The sequence below is a fragment of the Rhododendron vialii genome, chromosome 1a (assembly GCF_030253575.1).
Source record: "Rhododendron vialii isolate Sample 1 chromosome 1a, ASM3025357v1".
In the NCBI taxonomy this organism is placed as follows: domain Eukaryota; kingdom Viridiplantae; phylum Streptophyta; class Magnoliopsida; order Ericales; family Ericaceae; genus Rhododendron; species Rhododendron vialii.
In genome coordinates this window covers 38657761-38677500 of record NC_080557.1, presented here as the reverse complement: position 1 = coordinate 38677500, position 19740 = coordinate 38657761, and the positions used below count along the sequence as shown (strand labels likewise).

Below are 19740 nucleotides of genomic sequence, written 5' to 3'. Positions count from 1 at the left end.
GCATTCTCAGTGCTTATATCAGTATACATATCACCATTTATGGGAGGAGCAACAGGATTTCCCAGCACAACTGCACCATCTGGAACTGCTTCAGGAACCGATTGCCTGGCAGTGTCATCAGTAAACCCATACCTTCCGGCTAACCTTCCTTCCTGCCCATTGGATGCAGCAGCTGCAGCGGCAGCATGTGAAGCTGCACTGGTCGTCTCAGCAGCAGCTAGATCTTCAGCAACAAGTAGGTCGTCAAGTAGCACCCCTGCAACAAAAAACATTTCAGAGTCTAATTCCTCGCATAGAATCAACTGAATAATTAGTAAGCTTTACATAAAGAAATGTACTGAGAGTGTGGTTGACAAAGCCTGGTTATCTCTTGTGTGGATGGTGTTCATGAGTTTTGTTCGGCTAATAAGCTAAGTTGGAGAAGTGGGAAATCAAGACTTGGAACAGAGAGGTTGGAAAAGTAGATGTAAACATAGCCAGACCATTGGAGGACAACAGGTTGCCAGAAGCAAAGAGAGTTTAGGGGTTGTCGGAGGAGGAGAGGAAGAATCGGGCATATAGAAAAGCTGGAGGTGGGTAAAGGCTCGTGATTTAAAAGGTGGTTAGTTGTAAATAGCAACCCAGAAGGATTGATAAAATGGAAGATTTAACTTCAAATTACTTAACAATATAGCCACTGCTCCTACATGGTCAAATGATATTGGGACCATTAAACACTGACGGGGGAGGTGAAGAATAAGGAGATAGATTGATAAAGAAAAAAAAGGAATAAGGAGGAAGGGATAGGAGGCAGTGTGATACTTATTACAAGCGTCTACAGAGCTAGATGCCTGGAGACTTTTTAGACTTTTTCTAAGGAGTGGATATTGACACCATTTGAGTAGGCTAGAGACTGGTTGGTCCGCTGGAGAGACCATTCTCCAAAGAGGTAGTGGGAGGTCTGAAGAGTCGCAGGACTCACAACAGAGAGAGATCCCCAAGTCCAACTGGTTTTACTCGTCCTGCTTCCAGAGCTATTGGAGCATTTTTGCGCAGTTGCCATATTTTCTTACTTTCTTTTCTTTTTTTTCAGTTTTCAGTTTTGAAAAAGATCCATAATACTTTTATCCCATTATTCTTATCATTGAAAACTGAGGCTATCGAGTTTTAGAATTTGAGACCTATCAATCCAGTGGGTAATCCCTATAACACTATATCCGAAGTCCTCAAGTAGAATAACAATGGGGATTGGGAAAGTGATTGCAGAGAGCCAGAGTGCTTTTGGTGGAACTACCGATTTCTGGTTGCAATTCTAGTAGCTGCAAAGGCAGTGGATCCTAGGTTCGGATTCACATGACAAAAGAGTGGCGATTGGAATTCCTAACGGTGTTTCCATTTTCTTGCCACACCTAGGGTGCTTGAGGCAAGGACTATATGATGCGATCACTTAAATGTGTAAAATACCTTTGCCAGATACTTGATGCTTGGATAAGGCCTAAGGGTACAGAATACGCCCCCCCCCCCCCCCCCCTTATTTATTTGAATATCAAGCACATCTAACAATTCGACTTTTTCATATAATCATATTATACGTTACCTTTTCCTCTACGTTGTATCCCCGTGTCCTTAGATAGGGGAATTAGATGATTGGACACATGGACACAAACCCGGTCTGATGCCATACTCAAGGCGACATAACCTAAGGCAATGGGATACGACCATCTGATCCTAAGCATTTCCATACCTCAATAGGGCTACCATCCGACCCTAATGCCTTGCCGATTTGATTGTCCTCACTACACCTTCCACCTCAAACTTCCTTATTCTACAGTAGAACTTGTATTCGTTAATCTCATCACAATTATCATCGTCCTGTTCTATTTTTTCTAGATGCTTTTCTTCTTTTATTCCTAATGTGAACATTTCCTTAAAATCTCATCACAATTGTCATCGTCCTGTTCTATTTTTTCTAGATGTTTTTCTTCTTTTATTCCTAATGTGACTTTTCACATTTCCTTAAAATTTTCATCCCCAACAATACCCTCAAGTCCTCAATTTTCGCACACTTAACAAGATAAAATTGTTATTTTCTTCTCTTAACTTAACAAGCTTATAAAAGTTATTTTCTCCATTATTATTGTATAATCTAACATTTAAATGGCCAAAAGCTTTTAACTTAGCATCTCTAACCCTCTTTGCTACCTTTTCTATAAATTTTCCAAAATTTCCTCATTCTTATCCTTTTGCAACCCTTTTTTGTCCGATTATGGCTTGCACCTCATCAATCCGCCATTCCAATCCACATCTTATTATTATTGTTCCCCAAATCCCACATTGATTCCTTAACCATCAAAATCTTAACATTTCTAATGCAATGAACCATACATGACAAGACAACGGTACATACCAATACTACATGAGGCATCAGAATCCCAAAAAAAAAGATCTTAAAAGGCACCAAAGCCACATACAAAATGTGCCAATGAGTGTTTAGTTATGCATTCATGTCTTACCGCCGCGTAAACCACCGTATATAAAGATCAAATCACCAATAGCAGCGGCAGCATGCCTGCAGCGCCTTGTCAGTTCAACTGCAGCATCTCCACCAGCAGCATCAGCACTGTACCTGCCTGTCCTGGGACTAGTAACAACAGCCTTTGTATCACACCAAACTCCAGCTGCGGTATCCAGAACTACACACAGAGGAACAAGCCTTCTGAGAGAGGTTTCAATCAAAATTGATCTTTAAATGAAATTGGTTTTAGCGTATTATAACATGCACCAACTGTGTAACAAATGTAGTTAGATTTATTGATCTGAGACAGAAAGATGATCTATCTCCGTTCCCAACTGAACTAAAGGTACTACTGAAATCTCAGATGAAATTGTCACTGGATCACCAAGGTCAGAAGTTATAACCGCCACAAAGCAAAGCCATAGCATTTCCGCTTTTCAGGAAATTTAAAAAAAAAAATCCACAACACAGACAGCTCCCCATATTTGGTTTTGAAGGAGTCTCACTAGCTTATATACTCCATAATCTGATCAAGAGGATGTGCATACAATCTAAGTTTAGATTAGCAACACCAACAACAAAAACCATCTGCAACATTAGAGGGGGGAAAAGGAAAAGGGGAAAAGAGAATGAAGAAAACACCTGCAACACTTGATGAGTCCTCCACCATGCGTCCACCACCTAGTGCACCACCAGACACATGGAGCCGTGCATTTACAAAAACCTGCATGAATGAAGTATTTGTGGTTAATTTATTCTCAAATAAACTTAGATCGGGTCTTTTCCTTTTTCTCAATTTTTTTGGTTTGTCGGGAGTTTAAGACAACTCACAGCTGCATGTTGGTATCTAGGAGAGGGTGAAACACCAGGAGCAATTGCCCATTCCCACCGACCGTCTCTATGTTTAGCAAGTCCATATGCACTGGCCAGTGGCTGCGAAAGTCATTTAAAGAGGATGCAATAGGTAACCATGCACTACAATGAAAGCCTAGCATCTTAACCTCAGTACAGAGAAAAATCATGAAGAACAAATCAACCTGCAGCACATTTTCCCATGAAACACTACAAAACCAACCAAAAATATCTATGCACGCATCAGACATCACTCTGCTGAAAAATTCAGTAATCGTGGAAGGATGCGGACAGAACATGCAATTTTAAAAAAAAACTAGACAAAAGAATCACCGATGCACCCACCCACCCCGCTTTTGCAGGTAAGTGATTTAGTGGAGTGTGCAGGAAGCAGAACCTAGGCAGCAGGATTGCCACAACTCATTAAACTTGTTTGATCCTCCAAGAACACCAGGAATGTAGGTATCAACAATTGTTTGACTCTCTAAGAATGCCAAAAATTGGAAGAAAAGAAGCTAAGCTATTATAAATTGCCGAGAATCACAGAATGGCCATTAGGCTACAAGGCTATTCATATTAAGCTAAACCTAATTCTTGGAGATCAACAAACTGATTAAACAAGGAAAAGCAAACCATCTCAAATCTGGGGAGGAAAAAATTCTAGACTAGCTATTCTAGAATCTAAAAATCGCAAGGTTTCTTTTCGATACCAATTCTAAGATAACAAAAAAAAAAAATTAGTATGGAATGTCCTCAATTATTCCTGCATGAATCATCCCAAGCTTGAGGAACACTTATCCTTGATTATCCATTGTGCAAATTTTAATGTTTTCGAATAATGGAAAGTATGTCCAACTTACCACACTGTTTGCATCCCTCCCACCACAAAGTAGAAGAAGCCCGTCAGAGCGTGCACTTGCCGTTGCGTACCTACCCAAAGCAAGAGGAACCAATAATCGGTCAGCTAAAAGAATACAAAATAAGCTATCTTACCAATGGGAACTAAATTCACCCAATTGAACAAAATACTCCAGCAACCTCCAAAACTAAAGCATATAGGCAACTTGAGTATCAACTTCTATACAGACTCCAGAGTAACAACTGCTATTGATCCAGAAAAGGCGAAACCACTAAATGTAAATCCTTTGAGTGGTGTGCGCATTGGTGCTGGTGTATGTGCCTATCAACATACATCTGCTATTGATCCAGAAAAGTCGAAACCACTAAATACAAATCCATTGAGTGGTGTGAGCATTGGGGTGTATATGCCTATCGACGTATACAACATTCAAAGACAGAACTGAGTGTTGACTAGCGGTGATCTATAAGTAATCATGGATAATGTCCACAGACTCCACACAACTCAAATGCACAACAAGAGTCTGGACTAGCAATTAACAAAAGCCATCATAAATCAAGAAAACATATGACCAAGCATACATGTCTTATGCACATAATACGTTCATACATATGACACATTCAAGCAAATCTTTTGAACAAAAAACGGACTGCAAAATTATCATTGCAATGCTCTTGTAGTCTAGTTCATTCAATACCGTAAGAACTGTTCAGGTGACTACAAGAATCCAGCTAATTAACTTTCAACCAAGCCTTAAATTTTAAATTGCTCAACAACTACGACCATACAGCATACTGAACTAGGAACTGATGATTTTGTTAATCAAGATACACAAGTGATCACAGAGCTGCAAAACCTCAAAGTAACTATGACCAAGACTATAATTCTTTTGCCGAGCAAAAAAAGAGACTATTAATTCTTTTCATTTCAATATGCTTTCCTGCAAAGTACATAAAGCATAACACTAACTTAGGAACCAAGAGAAAATTGGATTTCCACGTAGCAGATGAACCTGCATAACTGGGTAATCAAACTTCTGTGCAACATACGAGGACTAGTATTGAGTATCTGTACATAGTGGAACAATCCACAACTAAGAAATCAATAGCAGGAAGGAAATGTAGTGATTGCAAAGCAAAGTTTATTTTAACTCAAATTCACGACCAGGGGACAAGAGTTTCTTTTTTCCTATTATTTCTAAGTGGCATCCCAAGATTTAATGACTCAACCATTTACAGTAGTTCAAACAGCTAACTTTTCATGAGTTGTTTGCACAGTGTAATCATGCTAATTTCTCCATTACAAAGAAACAACCCATAAGCTAGTGGGGAAAAAAGTACATGCACAATGAAAATAAACTCAAAACAAATCATCCAAAGTATATATCTCAGATATTATAAACTGCTAAAGTGTGCCAACGATTAAAACAAGAAAAAATGCATCATTCTACACTTAATTTAAGTAAACAAAAATACATTTTTACACTAACAATATTTTAAAACAACCGTAAAATTCAGTAACAAACACCAAAATATAAGATAATGAGATGGAGAAGACATATATAAGAAACAAAAGTAGAAATTTACATGCATGGAGGGGGACCTTCTCCTTCTGGTTCCAATTTCCGCCATTCATATGGCTTGGCAGCTGTGTCCAGGGCCCATACATCAGCCAAAGGTCGCTTGCCTGGAACCATGCACCGAATTATGCACAAACTTGAAAACATACTCAAGCAAAAAAGATGAAGCAGCTATGCAGGGGACTCACCATCATTACCACCAATCGCCATAAGATATCTTTGCCCTACCAAAGCCATGACATGCCCATAACGTGGACCTGGTCCAGGACCTTGGACCACAACCCTAATTGAGGTTGACATTAGTTTAATATATGTACAAAATGAATACCTACTAGTACACTACAACTGCAAGTACCATGTAATGTATGTTAAGGTGTCTATACGCATAATAAATCGTCAAAGACAAGCTTCCGGAATCTAACCTATGCCATCGTGGCCGTTGCTGTGTGAGATCAAGCACATGAAGGTCCTCAGCAGACAAACCAGCTGGACCAATTCCACCCTGGGTTGATTTGAAAGATCCGAAGATTAGTTACAATTTACCAACTAAATGAAATAAGAAACAAGACAACCAAAGCATTAAACAAGACAAAGTTCTACATTTTCAATTTTTCATCTAACCTGAATAACCACCATAGTACCTACAGCAGTTGCCACATGAGCTGCCCTTGGTGTGGGAGGTTCTCCAAAGGGTGTAATCCTGAAAAGAAAGTTCATTTAAACACTAATGGAACTACAAAACAAACAAATAAGCCATTGATGAAAACTCTAAACTCTAGCATTGCCATAGCTCTGTCCGGGCTTACCTAGTCCACTTATTTGTCAACACATCATAGCAGTGCACATCAGCAGTGGCCCCCGCTAACCCTACAATCCAAAATACCTGTTAGGATCACATCGGTTTAAAGCAAACACCATTCTTATTCTAAAAGTCTAAGAATTAGTGTGACGTAAAATAAACTTTAGCATTCTTCGTTTTACAGACTTTACACTAGTCAGTTAGCAGAATAATTGAGGACGCAACCCCAGACTAGGTTTGCACGAGCGCATGTGAGCACTTAATCAGGGGGCACGCCTCCACTGTATTTATACAAAACCAAATATGTATCCAAGGATGAGAATTGAATTGTCGCACTTCATAGCAAAATTAAGACTTCTAGATCATTATAAAAAACAATTACATGCACTAAAGTAAGCGAAAATGCTCCGAATTACATGGGTTCAATTGGACCAACGTTTCAATGCCACTTGAATCAGATGGACTTCGAAATATAGACAAGGGAACAGAACAGCCAATAAGAGTCCAGCAATATTTAAGTCATTTGGCATGATATCAAGGTCTACAACAATCCCATTACGTTCATCGAGCAAATAGCTTTCCTTCTGTTGGGTTTGTGAAGCCTAATTAGCACTGATGCCTCACCATGCGTTTGCAAGATCGAACTGGCTATGTTTTGAGTACTGAGGGCATTACGATAACTTGTTCAATTAAACCCTAGCTTATATAATGTTTGCTGACCTAGCAGGTGATATACTACAAATCCTCTTCATTCGAGAATATGTTGGGAACATTCTAGTCGAACCACTGTCTGTCTCGTGATTTATTTTAGGAAAATGCTAACCACAGTCCTTAGGGCAGTGGATAATGTGTAAAAGTTGTATTGATATCCAAATAAGTTTATTAACATACCTGAAAGTGTATAAATATCCATGAGATGTGTATTAAAATTCAAACTTGTTTGGCATTTTATGCATATTATCAACCGACTACAGAGACCCTTTACGTTATTATTATTCGTGCCGGTGTGTGCATTATCTTTGGTTCGTAGGTCAACAGTTTCAAGCACTTTAATTGCACCCCATACAAATCTAGGGTTCTACACAAGCAAAGCAAAGCAAACAACCAAGACTCAAAACCATTCAATCAAAAAAAAACACAAGAGTAAGAACCACATACTTATTCCAGCACTTCCAGCAGAGGTTGGAGTCCCTGAACCCGAACCCGGACCCGAGGCCGCCCCGGAGTTCCCCTCGAGAGCCGTGGCACCACCGAAGAGAATCAGGCGCGGCCCAATGTACCCCGGCGCCCCTTCCTCCCCCACCGCCGTGACCGCCGTCAAGGTGTGCCCGCACCTTGGCCCCGGCCCGTCCTCCTTCTTGTCCATGGCGGCGTTCACTACCGAGTAAGTCGGCGCAGTCCTTGGCCCCACCACGGGGCTCTGCGGGGGCTGCGGAAGAGATCCGGGAGCCGCGGCCGCCGGGGACGGCGGCTCGAGTTGCTCGGACGGCGACGTCGCGGGGCCGTTGTTGTTCGGGCCCGCCGGATCGTGATCGGGCTCTGGCGCCATTGAGGAATCAACATCCATGTCTCAAACGCTAGATCGAGGCTCCAATCAAAACAAATTCACATTCCTGATCAGCATACTGGAAACAGGAACCCGGAATTCCCAATCCTGCAATAGGAAACCCTAGCTAGCTTCGTTTGATCCAATTCAAATTTCGAAAAAAAACGACGGGAAAATGGTTTTTGGTAGAATTGACTGAGGGGAAGAGGAAGAGGAAAAAATGTTTGGTCGTTGATCTGAGACGGTCGAAGGGTAAAAATGGAATGGGGGAGAAATATCAAAGACGGAAGAGACCACCCAAGTGTACCAATCACTGTCCCGCTCTCTCTCTCTCTCTCTAGTTTTCTCTCTACCAATCGCTCAATTTCTCTCTCTCTCTCTCTACGCTGCGCCAAAATCTATGTTTCTCTCTCTAGAAATTATTATACTCTCTCTCTCTCTTTCTCTGGGCCCAATATCTCCAGCTTTCTCTCACTATATGGTATATATTGGTACTTCCAACTTTCTTAATCAATCAGTGTATGTATCTAGGCGTGTACGGCCGTGACTCCAAGTCCGACGGGAGGTACTGAGCGACGGCGCAAAACGGAAGTTGTAAACGGAATTATAGGGGACGTGCTTTAACTGATTAACGCCTTAACGGTAATCGCCGGTTCCACTCCCCAACGGAGCTTCGCCGTTTGGTAGGAGTTTGTTTGTTTCTACTCTCATTTGAAATGATATAGGTACCGACCATGGAGGAGAGAAAACGTACCGACGGCCGCCGGCGGGCCGTCTCCGGCCACCGGACGGCCGATCCGAGCCGTCCAAAAATTCTAAAAAAAAAAACCGATGGGGCCTGCGCGAGAATTAATGGCATCCGAGGTGTGTAAAGTACTTGATCCGAGCACCCTTTTTTCTTGTATATATGTATATACGTGTATATACACACAAAAAAAGTGCTCGGATCAAGTACCCTACACACCTCGGATGCCGTTGATCCTCGCGTAGGCCCCATCGGTTTTTTTTTTTAGAATTTTTGGACGGCTCGGATCGGCCGTCCGGTGGCCGGAGACGGCCCGCCGGCGGCCGTCGGTACGTTTTCTCTCCTCCATGGTCGGTACCTAAAACGGAGAAATACTACTACTACTAAACTGTTTTTTAATGGGCTATCACTTAGGTTTAGTGTGATTACAAAAAATTCGAGCCGTTAAATAATTTTAAAACACAAAACCGAGTGGACAATTTAAAAAATTAGCTTAATCCGATATGTGTAAGTTCACGATCCAATCGTTCAATTTATCATCCAATATTCCCATTTTTTTCGTTTTTCAAAAATGAAAAAATTGGATCGAACACCTACACATATCGGATTGAGCTGATTTTACCCTATGCCCACTCAATTTTTTTTTAATTATTGAACAGCTTGGATTTTCTGTGCAGGACCTATAGTGGGCCCCGCGTGGCTGTCGATATCTTTTCCGTTGGTTCCTTTATCATTTCCGAAATCTGGTACTCTCCACCTCTAATTTCGTTCCCCTTCAAACACCGGTCTATAGCAACTGATATTGGCCAATACTAGACTACTTTTTAAATTTATTTTATGCTTTCATTTCCAAACAATACAGGTCGGTACCGGATAAAAAAAAACTACTTTTTATTTTTATTTTCAACAAATGTGTATATTTTACTAATAAATCCTTTTATGTAGGAAAATAACACTAATAGTGATAAATCTGAAACAGTCTCCGGTATTCACCGATACAGTACCAGTAGGAAAATCGGGACTTTAGCCAGTACAGTATTCAAAACCTTGGTTGTATTCTTCAGTCGTTGTAATAGAAGAAAACGTTTCAAAATAAAGTGTCAAAACTAAGGGGGCGTTTCTGCTAACCAATAAGTTTTGTTGTCCAAAAATATCAAGTTGTTTCCACCCATCCATAAGTTGTAGATGGTACATGGGTGAGTTAAAGGAAAAAATAGAGGAGAAAAATAGAGGAAAAAATAAAGAGAAAGAAGTTGTGGGTTAGTGTGAACTAACATGATAAAATGCAATAACTTTAAAACCAAAACTTTTAGTGAAAACGCCCCCTCACATAATACGCGTGAAAAAAAAAAGTGTGAGCGAGAACGTGAATTGCATTTCAAAACCTCCCAAAAGTAAAAATTGAGAATGAGAGCGTAGAGTGAGGATTGACCGTGAGAGCGAGAAGTCTTATCGGAGAATTACGTAATGTAAGTCAAAATCTTGAAATATGGATTTTGGGTCTTCGGAGTGAGTATTGATTGAGAATAAAAATTTTGAGAGTAAGGTTGAGAATGAGAGCTTAGAGCGAGGATTCACGGTGACAACAAGAGTTTTGTCAGAGAATTATGTAATGTAAGTCACCAAAATAGGGTACTTACCAATATATATATATCAAAATAGAGATTTTTGGTCGAAGCCAATTTTTATTCTGTCACGGACATGCCATTTTTTTATGACTTGATGAAAATATATTTTTCAGTGCTTTACAAAAAAAATAAAAATAAAAAACTGGTACAAATTCAATAAAGGTATATCATGGAGATCCTCAGGCGACATTTGATATGTTTGAAGTCTCTTTCATGGAGATGAAAACGACAATCAAATTCCCCTTTTAAGTTACGTGGTGGAAATGGACAGCACAATGGAGTTCTTTGTATGTAGCGGCCATCCTTCACTCTCAAACCAAACATGGAACCATGAGAGATTCAAAGACAAAATGTGGGATAATGTACTAGCATAAGTCTTCCCGCTATCACGCGATCCTCCACCCATCTCCACTAGCGGAGAGTTGGGTCCGATATTGTAACTGAGCGACTTTTTCCTTTCGTTTTTTGTTGTTTCTGTGTTTTAGTTTTATTGTATTTATTCTTGTTTTGATATTTAATATAGGATGATCTTCTTCGTCGAAAAAAAAAGTCTTCCCACTATCCAAACAATGGAGTGGAACATTGAGCATGTCTAAGGCTTGGAGGGTTTTTTTTTTAATAAGCAAGTGTCCGGTGTTAGCTTACAAACACCTCAACTAATTCTTAAAACACCTCAACTAATTCTTAAAGACCAATCACACCATTCACTAGCGAGGGCTCTATTTAAAGCTAGAGTAAAGTTTTGTTTGAACTGGTCCCAAAAAAGTTGATAGCACCTTAGAGATTTTGCACTCAAGACCTTAGGAGAGAGCAAACCCTTAAGTCACACGTCTTGATCACATTGAGACTTAGAAGTTTGCTCCTTCCGAAGTTATTTGGTTTGAAACCTCAAGTGCTATAAGCTCTAATGGGGCCAGACCATGCTATAAGCTCTAATAGGGCTAGACCTTACGAGGCCTTGTCTGACTTTAATTGGACCAGTTGAAGATAGGATTAGTTTTTCAAAATTAATCGAACTGCGTGTAAGTTAACCTAAACATGCATTATAAAAGAAAAAAAAGTTTGGGAATGTGATTTGGCATCTTCTTGTCTTGTTTAAAAAGAATGTCTTGCTCATATGTCCTGTTTAGTGGCAGACACTTCACAAAATACATCCTCACAAGTATAGTCCAAAATGCCATGTGAGTATCTTCCCCCCCCTTCACCCAACAACCAGAAATAATCCCCCTCTTATCACCTGCTTTATGCTACATAAGGAAATCCGAAAACACCTCATCCCAGTTCAATCCCATTGACATAGGCGGCCTGAACTGTAACTTTTCATATTTTTAACAAAAGTATAAACGAGACTAGCTAAAACATCTTTAACACATATCTCAAATGAAAGCTAGTTCAATATCACTCATCAGAATAATTTGTACTTAATTAAAAAAAAAAATCCCACTTTCGTGCGTACTGTTGCCTCCAATCTCCTTCACGGCGTAGACTCGAGCCTACTTTACAACTCTCAACAATCCAAGAATGACGATACACAAGCAAATGGCACTTAAATAAACATACGACAATAAAAATTTATTACAACAACATCAATATATCTTCAACAAAGCCATCCCCGCAACACTGCCATAGGGGCGCCCAACCTATCCGGGAAACGTGGAGCACTCGAATATGTACAGTTTGGCAAGGCAATACTTTCACAGCTTAGCAGTCTTTGAAACAGATTGGATTGGATTTACATCGTGTCCATCAGGCTTGTATCCTTTACAGGCTTCTGTGAAGTAGGAGTCCTTTTTACAGCAATTCTACCAGGTTGCTTGGTACTTTGAGGTCGAAGCCCTTGCCCTGGTCAGATAACCAAAAGACAATCAAATGGACAGACAAAAGTTGCTTACTAGACAAGAAACTCCAAATTTCACAATTGGGAATGGTTTTAAGCTCTTCGTGGGCAGTTCCTGTTACATTAAGTCTTAAAAGAAACCACACAGACAAAGGAAGGAAGCAACAACTGTTTGACCTTGAACTTGTGAAATTTAGAGAAGGCAAAAATGTACATAAAGCAATGGTTACGTGTCGACATCCACAACCTTAACAAGCAGAACTTTGGATTTCATTTGACTAAAATGACCAGAATTGATCCCATGCCAGCAAGAAAATAGCTGTAGCACTAAGGGATCTTCACTTTTAAGTATATACAACTAGCGAGCATACGTTAGAGAGAGAGGGGGGAGGGGGGGGAGGCAGAGGGAGAATTACCATTATTAGGAAGAGAGAGCCGCTTCTTTGCTTGCTTTTCTGAAAGAGCAGATCTCTCTTTAGGATTGCTGTGAGATCTTGACCCTATGCCAGGTCTTGGGCCAGTTTCTCCAACCAAATCTTCAGTAGGTGGCTTTGGCTTAGGCTTTGTAAACTGTGTCGCAGTTGCCTCTTGCATGCTTGCGGACTTGTTGGGTGAAGAACTACAGGCATCGGATTGAGGCGGACCCATTTTATGACTTGAAAGGTTTGAAGAAATGGGTTTCTTTCCCGAAGATTTAAACAGGGTACTGGTTCCATTCTTTACTTCATCAGATCCATTCTCATGAATCACAACTCCATCTTTTGGATGACTGTCGAGAAAGCGATTTTCCCATGGACGAACAGCCATCCATCTCTCCAACCAGTTCCAGCCCCAGTTGTTTGTGTCTGGTTCAAACCCAGAGGGAGCTTGCTGCTGCCTTGATCCTGCCTGCCACTACAGTACAAAATAGATACAAACCTTACTTTGGAGCCAGCTATAGAGAGTAACAGACAAAAAACCCTATAAAGCATGTCTAATCAGCACTAGCCATATATTTGTTCATATCTGCCATCATCTGACAAGCACAACATGCATCCAGAGAGAGAGAGACCAAGTATACTGTACAACAGATTAAAATCACCTAAAACTATTTGGAAAATGTCATAGACAAGAGACTCACAATAAATAGACAAATTATATTTTCAACACTAATATTTTGCGCCGACAGGATCTTTATACGATATCCCAAAAGTCAAGATATGTCTTCTTAAAGAGGCTAATTTGGTAGGAGGTCTTCACAAGTATATATAGTTTTAGAACAATATATCGATAACATCTCAAACACAATATATGCTATCAATCTTAGCATTGCAATAAAAATCCGGAATTATCTAATCTATAGATACCACAGGATAACTTGAGCAGTTTGTATAGATTAGCATCATTTATATAATCAGTGTTTCAATCTTCAAATTAACGAATTGTGGACGTTACTAACATCAGTCTATTTCCATCTTTGTTCCAATCTCATCTGGACGCCATTTCCTGATTCATAGAGCTAAATCTTCTCTTGTTAGAATTTAGAAACAAAATGTCCTAATACATGCCCTTGGAAAAAAAGCCTATCGCATTCTTACCTGGTTAGCTAAAGCATATGCCATAGCCCTTTCACGCTTCGCAGCCGCCTCCTGCCTCTTTAACAACTTTGCATGAATCTCTTGAACAGATCCTACGCGGTCACACCACCCTTGCTGAAACAAAACAAGTGAAATGCACAACTTAGCAAGTGGAAGAAGACCGGCCAAATATGTATGTACAGATATGTCTCTTTAAGCAAGCAACATCAAACCTTCTCATAGAACAAAAACAATATTCGCTTAAAAAACCACATTCCGGCAAGACTAATCCCTTATACTCCACCTAGATTATTCACGATTCAAAAATATTGCTAAATAAACAAGTCTACCTCCCACGTTGAACAGGTGGTTGACCATGTGGCCCGAATTCAAATTTTAGCACTCTTACAAATTTGATGACAAATTGGAGAAAAGGAATGGACAAAAAAGCTTTAGGAGTATAAACAAACAAGCTTACTACGAACTAGTTTAGAGCTTACTAGTTAAGGGACCAAGTCAACTAGTTTAGAGCTTACTAGGAACTACACTAGTATCAATCTTGAGAGTCATAGCAGTTCAATTTTTCTGGTACAGTCAAAGAGTTTTTTTTAAATCTTTTTATATCTCAAACCAAGTGAACATTTGGTCATCGATGCTTTTGCTATTGAAAACTTCAGAAAATAACGGCAAGATAAAATCATGTTGTCTTATATCAATGACATTATCAAAATGTAGGAACATGTTGGGGCCAAGTGCCAACTACACTAGTATCTTGAGACTTGAGAGTAACAGAAGTTCAATTTTTCTGGTCCTGTCACTAATTTTTTTTGACTTATTATATCTGAAACCAAGGGAAAATTTGATCATGGATACTTGTGGTATTGAAAACATCAGAAAATAACAGCAAGAAATAAAGATTTTGGATTAGATCAAAGACATGGTAAAAATGTAGGAACATGTTGGAGCCATACACACACAAAAAATTGACATATAGTTAAACATGAAAAAGAAAACTTATAGAGAGAAACGGAATGTGCTTACCTCAATATCTTGAACACGAGCGTCCTGTTCAAGTTGCTGCTGATGATTTTGTTGTGCTGTTTGACTTTCCAACGCCAAACGAACACGCCGAGCACGAACACGAGCCTGGACCCTCACTAGAGCTTGCATACAACGAAGAGTTATTGCTGCTTGCTTCCTCACAGCATGGCCCCTAACAAGGGCTTGAAGTCTTACCAAACCTTTCAATGCTCGTAAAGCTCGCCTAGCCTGAGAATTATCACCAAATATTTCGCTTGATCCAAATTGTAAAATGGAGTCCAAGTAGCATTTGTACTTTCTTTAAGTAGTTACCAGTTATTGACAGACAAATACATTCAGGTACAATGGATCCTAGTCTGAAATGAGATGTCAGATGAAATTGACAAAATGTTCGATTTGCCTAGTAAAAAAATAAGTGTGACAGAGTTTTGTTCATCTTAGCTGTATACACGTATGGCTGAGAATTGATAAATTTCAGTAGAACAGAGTAAAGAAGTCGGAAAGAAAAACCAAGGCCTAATTGGGGTTACCTAAAAAGTGAAACGAAACTGTTACATTACCAAAAATCCTCTAAAAGCTGTTTGGATGCGGGTGGCGGCCCATTCTTCACTCATATTCTGTTGAACATGAGCTGCATCCTGCACTTGAAGCGAGATAGAAGGCGAACCAGAAGCATCTGCATCTGGACGGATGCTTGCATCTACAAATGGGGGAGTAGCATTCTGATTGAACTCGTCTTGAATTATGTCGTCACCAATCTCAACTGGATGCTTTCTCCGTTGTCTGACATTTCGACTTCTCTGCAAAGTCCACCAAGGCACAAAGCCACAAACTATGAGATGCAATATGTATGCTAATTTACCTTAGACAATTACTGTAATTAAATTGGCAACAAAGGGCCAGCGAATAAACCCTAAACCAAACCAAAAAGAGCCTGAAGTCCCAACCAATTAGGGTTGGCAAACTTGGCTACATGAATCCATTTTTTTCATTTAGCTCTGTTGAGGGCATCATGTTCCATGATATTCACAAAAATCAATATCCTACCACTAGCACATCACCACCACCACCACACACAATTGTTGCTGCCGCCACCATCACTACCACCAATGCACCACTACCGTCAGCACCACCATGTTTCGATTACCCTTAGCGCTGTCACCAAAACCTCCCAACATACTACTGCAACAACACAACTGGCACACCATACCCCACAATCACCTCTGCCACCGCCACCACTGAGACAAAAAAAACTCACCTTAGAACCACCGGCACCACTGCCAATGTTGTTGCCATCACTAGCACCGCTATAGAATTAGCCCACCACCACTACAGATGCCACTACTAACTCACTCTTCCACTCGCTGCCACCACCACTTCATCACCACAATAGAACTAGTGGATGAGAATGCTACATAATAAATATAATCCATTGCTTAAAATTCTTTTACGTATCAAACAAGTTTGACTTCAACGGTATTACTTTAGTGCATCACACCAAACCAGTTTCAGCTTGAAAATTCAACATTCAGTTTCATCGAACAGCAAATAAATGAAAGAAATTGCTAACATTAATTAAAAAAAAATAGCCAACTTTTTCAATGCTCCACAGGATTACCACTTAACAGTTACAGATATGCATATAACACAAAAAAAACTATGCAACCACGATAATTGACATGTTGTCCACACGAGCCCAACAATTTTTCATAATTTCTTGTACAATGTGCATATGTACATACATACTGGACTAAATGTCCAATGTTGGCAGTTTGTCGATATTCTCCTTTCTCGAAGCTTATATCAAGCTAAATGCATGCAAACAACTCAAAAGTACCCGTTCAAAGGGAAGCACTTCTAAAGATGTAAGAAGAACGAAACAAACTTCCCCACCCCAAAAGAGAAAGGTTAAAAAAAAAAAAATAGCAGCACTTCAAAGCAGATGCTCTCAGATATAAGATGGGAGATGTATTTATCATCAAAAGGAAATAAGGAAGGAAGATGAGAGTTAAAACATCATATTCTAAGTATGTAACCGTGTTATTTTTAGGATGCGTCACAACAGAGCCCACACTTAAGAAATGGAATAAAGTCGTCCTACAAAGGAAAAGATAGAATAGTAAAAATGAATACCCACATTTCCATCCTTCTCCAAAGACTGTGACTTCTCTGATTTATTTAAACCAATCAATGCCTTGATCCATTTTCCAGAGACACCCATGGTGAAATAACTCTTGTTGTACCAGCTTCAGACCTGCCACAGCAAAGATTCAAAAACTCAGTACATGAACTGTGCTTCTCATATGTATACCTAGTTAGTAGCTGAACTGCGAAAGAGAAAAAAATAAATACAAACAGTGGAATGACAGATAATAAAGCTTCACAAAAGCGCCCTACATTGTGGTTAAATATGTTGCTCAGATGAAGAAAAATAAAATTACTTTGATGAAGCAGATGAAATCTAAGTTCCTCAAACACGGACAAAAGGTGTGAAACCAACAACTAATGGTTGAGGCTCATTAGTTCGATGGGAAATAATTATACCACAAATACTGTCTATTGTAATCATCAATCACACCACACAAATGCCTGGTTTCAACAAAAAAAAAAAAAAAACAGATGACCATTGAATTACTGGCAAGAAGTCTCATGAAGATTCAAAACCTCTCATACCCCTAAGTTCTTCGCTACGTCACGTCAGAGTTGTTACTAAATCTAGATCTCCCCAGCTTCTAAACAACCTGCACCTCCACGCATGCCCTACTCAATTGTCACCCTTAACAAATAGACTGTGTTTACAAAATTCTAAAATCCAACTCTAAATCTGGCTTCAGCAAGAAGGGAAAAACGTTTTAGCAAAAGCATGTAAAGCAACAGAAATACATGCATATCGACTACAAAATTTTTTTTGATAAGTATTTAAAAGTTATTGAAAAGGCATCAAGGGGAGCCACCCATGTACAAAAGAAAGCGAGGAAAAAAAGAAAAGGTCAGAGAAAAAAGGACCTATACCCGAACGTAACTTCAAACATAACTCGAGACCGTTAGAAGTCAAAATACACGACAAGGAACTCAAACACGGACTCTACAAGCCGACATATTAGAGGCACGACCATCAGCAAATTTGATGCAAAATCAAGATGGGTCATGACTCATGCTAATTTCCGCCCACCAAGAGTGTTCAATACCCTCTCAAATAGTTATATATACTTTCCACATATTCCAATAAACTTTTTACACCTTAAACACAGCCCAAAGTGGCTGTGATTATCATTTTCCAATCAGGATCTATCCCTTAGTGGAAAGGCAAATTGTTCTCAAACCCATGTGCACCTCAAACTGTGATTCGACAAAACACAATTACTCTTCCTATAATAAGGTCCAGGACTACAAATCTGGAAAATTTAAGGTTAGTTTGGATCATGAGTTCACCGTACTTAAAGAACTACCACATATGTATACTGCTCAAAGAATCATAATCCCCATCATCAGTTATCCGCAGCTCAAAGAGTATATAATATGCTAATAAACATGATTGCATTTCAATCACGGATTCCTCAAAATGTAAATTGAAAAATCGAGGCCAGCTAAATCCCAAGAACTTGAACAACGCAAATCGACAGATCATGGAACGGAAACCGACTATACACAAAGAAAAGCATCACATTATCTCAATGACGAGCATGAGCATAAGCACACGCAAGAACATTAGTCGATTCACCTGAATTGCCAGGCGCAATGAGAGCACCTTTTTCGATCAATCAGTCGAAGAAAAAGGGTCGCATCGAAGTCAGCATCTGGAGCTCATCTTTCACGACTTCGATGATCCGATTCGAATTGATTGGTTACCTGTTTTTCTGGGTTTCTCACTCTAAAAAACGCGTGTGTTTTCCCTCTCATCACCAAACTTTCGGGATTGATGAAGCTGATGGAAACCAACACAGAGGACGCAGGCTGGTGGAGTAATGAGTGAGAAGAGGGCCGACGGCGTCGTTTGATGCGTGTCGGTGTCAGGTTCTTTTAACGTTTTGATTGAAACCGTTTTTTCCTTGATTTGTGTGGACTTTGGCGACAAGCATTCGTAATGCACGTACTTTACCGAATATCGCGTTAACAACAATCAACTACTCTTAATTAAAAAAGATAAAAAGATAATGACAAAAATATTTTTATTGGTGCTAAAACTCTAGTGCACAAAAGTTTTGTACTATGTGCAATGTACAAAATTTTTATGCATTAGAGTTTTGGCAGCACAAAAATTTTGTACCATGTGCAATGTACAAAATTTTTATGCATTAAAGTTTTGGCACAAACAAAAACAGTTTCGGTATTAGAAACATCCACCGCCGTGTAGATAATCGCATCTGTCATCGTTTAGTCTGCTTTAGTTTTCCTGGGATTATTTATGGAGTTATTAGATCGAGTAGGGTGCATGTCTCTTTGTGTTTTTTCAGTGTATTAATCTTTTTTTAATATTAATGATAGCAATCCGAGTTAAAGTTTCATCCCCAAGTGCCACTGCTTTTAAGTTTTCATCCTCCATATTTTTTCCACTTATGATTTCATCCTCGCTCTTTTTTTATGCCAATAATGCCCCTATATTTTAGGCTATGTATATGTATACATAGCAACGAAAAAGGGGACAAAAACTTAATTCCTCCCGTCCCACGATAACCCAGCAATTGGTTCCCCGGAATTTCGCATGCCAATCCCAAAATTGTTGCCAGAAATCCCCATCATCCTCATCTAGTTTCCTAAACCAGTAATGGAAACCATTTCAATTTCGGATGCCTCAAAAATTCTA

At 39.6% G+C, this 19740-nt stretch overlaps 2 protein-coding genes across 3 annotated transcripts in view; both read right to left on the bottom strand.

The window, feature by feature from the left end:
• Positions 1–8537, bottom strand: part of LOC131316391 (serine/threonine-protein phosphatase BSL3) — a 12856-nt gene extending 4319 nt beyond the window's left edge. The window contains exons 1-11 of the mRNA XM_058345739.1: positions 7742–8537; positions 6591–6651; positions 6406–6484; positions 6207–6286; positions 5973–6067; positions 5792–5891; positions 4207–4276; positions 3326–3427; positions 3137–3218; positions 2493–2672; positions 1–256 (exon numbers count right to left, since the gene is read on the bottom strand). The exon at positions 1–256 is cut by the window's left edge and continues 18 nt beyond it. Of these exons, the coding sequence (XP_058201722.1) occupies positions 1–256; positions 2493–2672; positions 3137–3218; positions 3326–3427; positions 4207–4276; positions 5792–5891; positions 5973–6067; positions 6207–6286; positions 6406–6484; positions 6591–6651; positions 7742–8150 (1514 nt within the window). The 5' untranslated portion in view covers positions 8151–8537. The remainder of the gene's footprint in view (positions 257–2492; positions 2673–3136; positions 3219–3325; positions 3428–4206; positions 4277–5791; positions 5892–5972; positions 6068–6206; positions 6287–6405; positions 6485–6590; positions 6652–7741) is intronic.
• Positions 8538–11876: 3339 nt separating this feature from the next.
• LOC131325759 (protein IQ-DOMAIN 5-like) lies at positions 11877–18899 on the bottom strand. Of its 2 annotated transcripts, XM_058358205.1 has the most exons (8): positions 18714–18899; positions 18658–18679; positions 17074–17190; positions 15497–15736; positions 14937–15164; positions 13917–14030; positions 12756–13233; positions 11877–12344 (listed from the first exon to the last, which is right to left on the bottom strand). In XM_058358205.1, exons 3-8 carry the CDS (start codon positions 17155–17157, stop codon positions 12235–12237), a joined length of 1254 nt encoding a protein of 417 aa, XP_058214188.1. In that variant the 5' UTR covers positions 17158–17190; positions 18658–18679; positions 18714–18899; the 3' UTR covers positions 11877–12234. The 2 variants fall into 2 exon arrangements, with proteins under 2 accessions (XP_058214188.1, XP_058214179.1); XM_058358196.1 differs by having other exon boundaries at positions 18658–18897.
• Between the last annotated feature and the right edge of the window lie 841 nt (positions 18900–19740).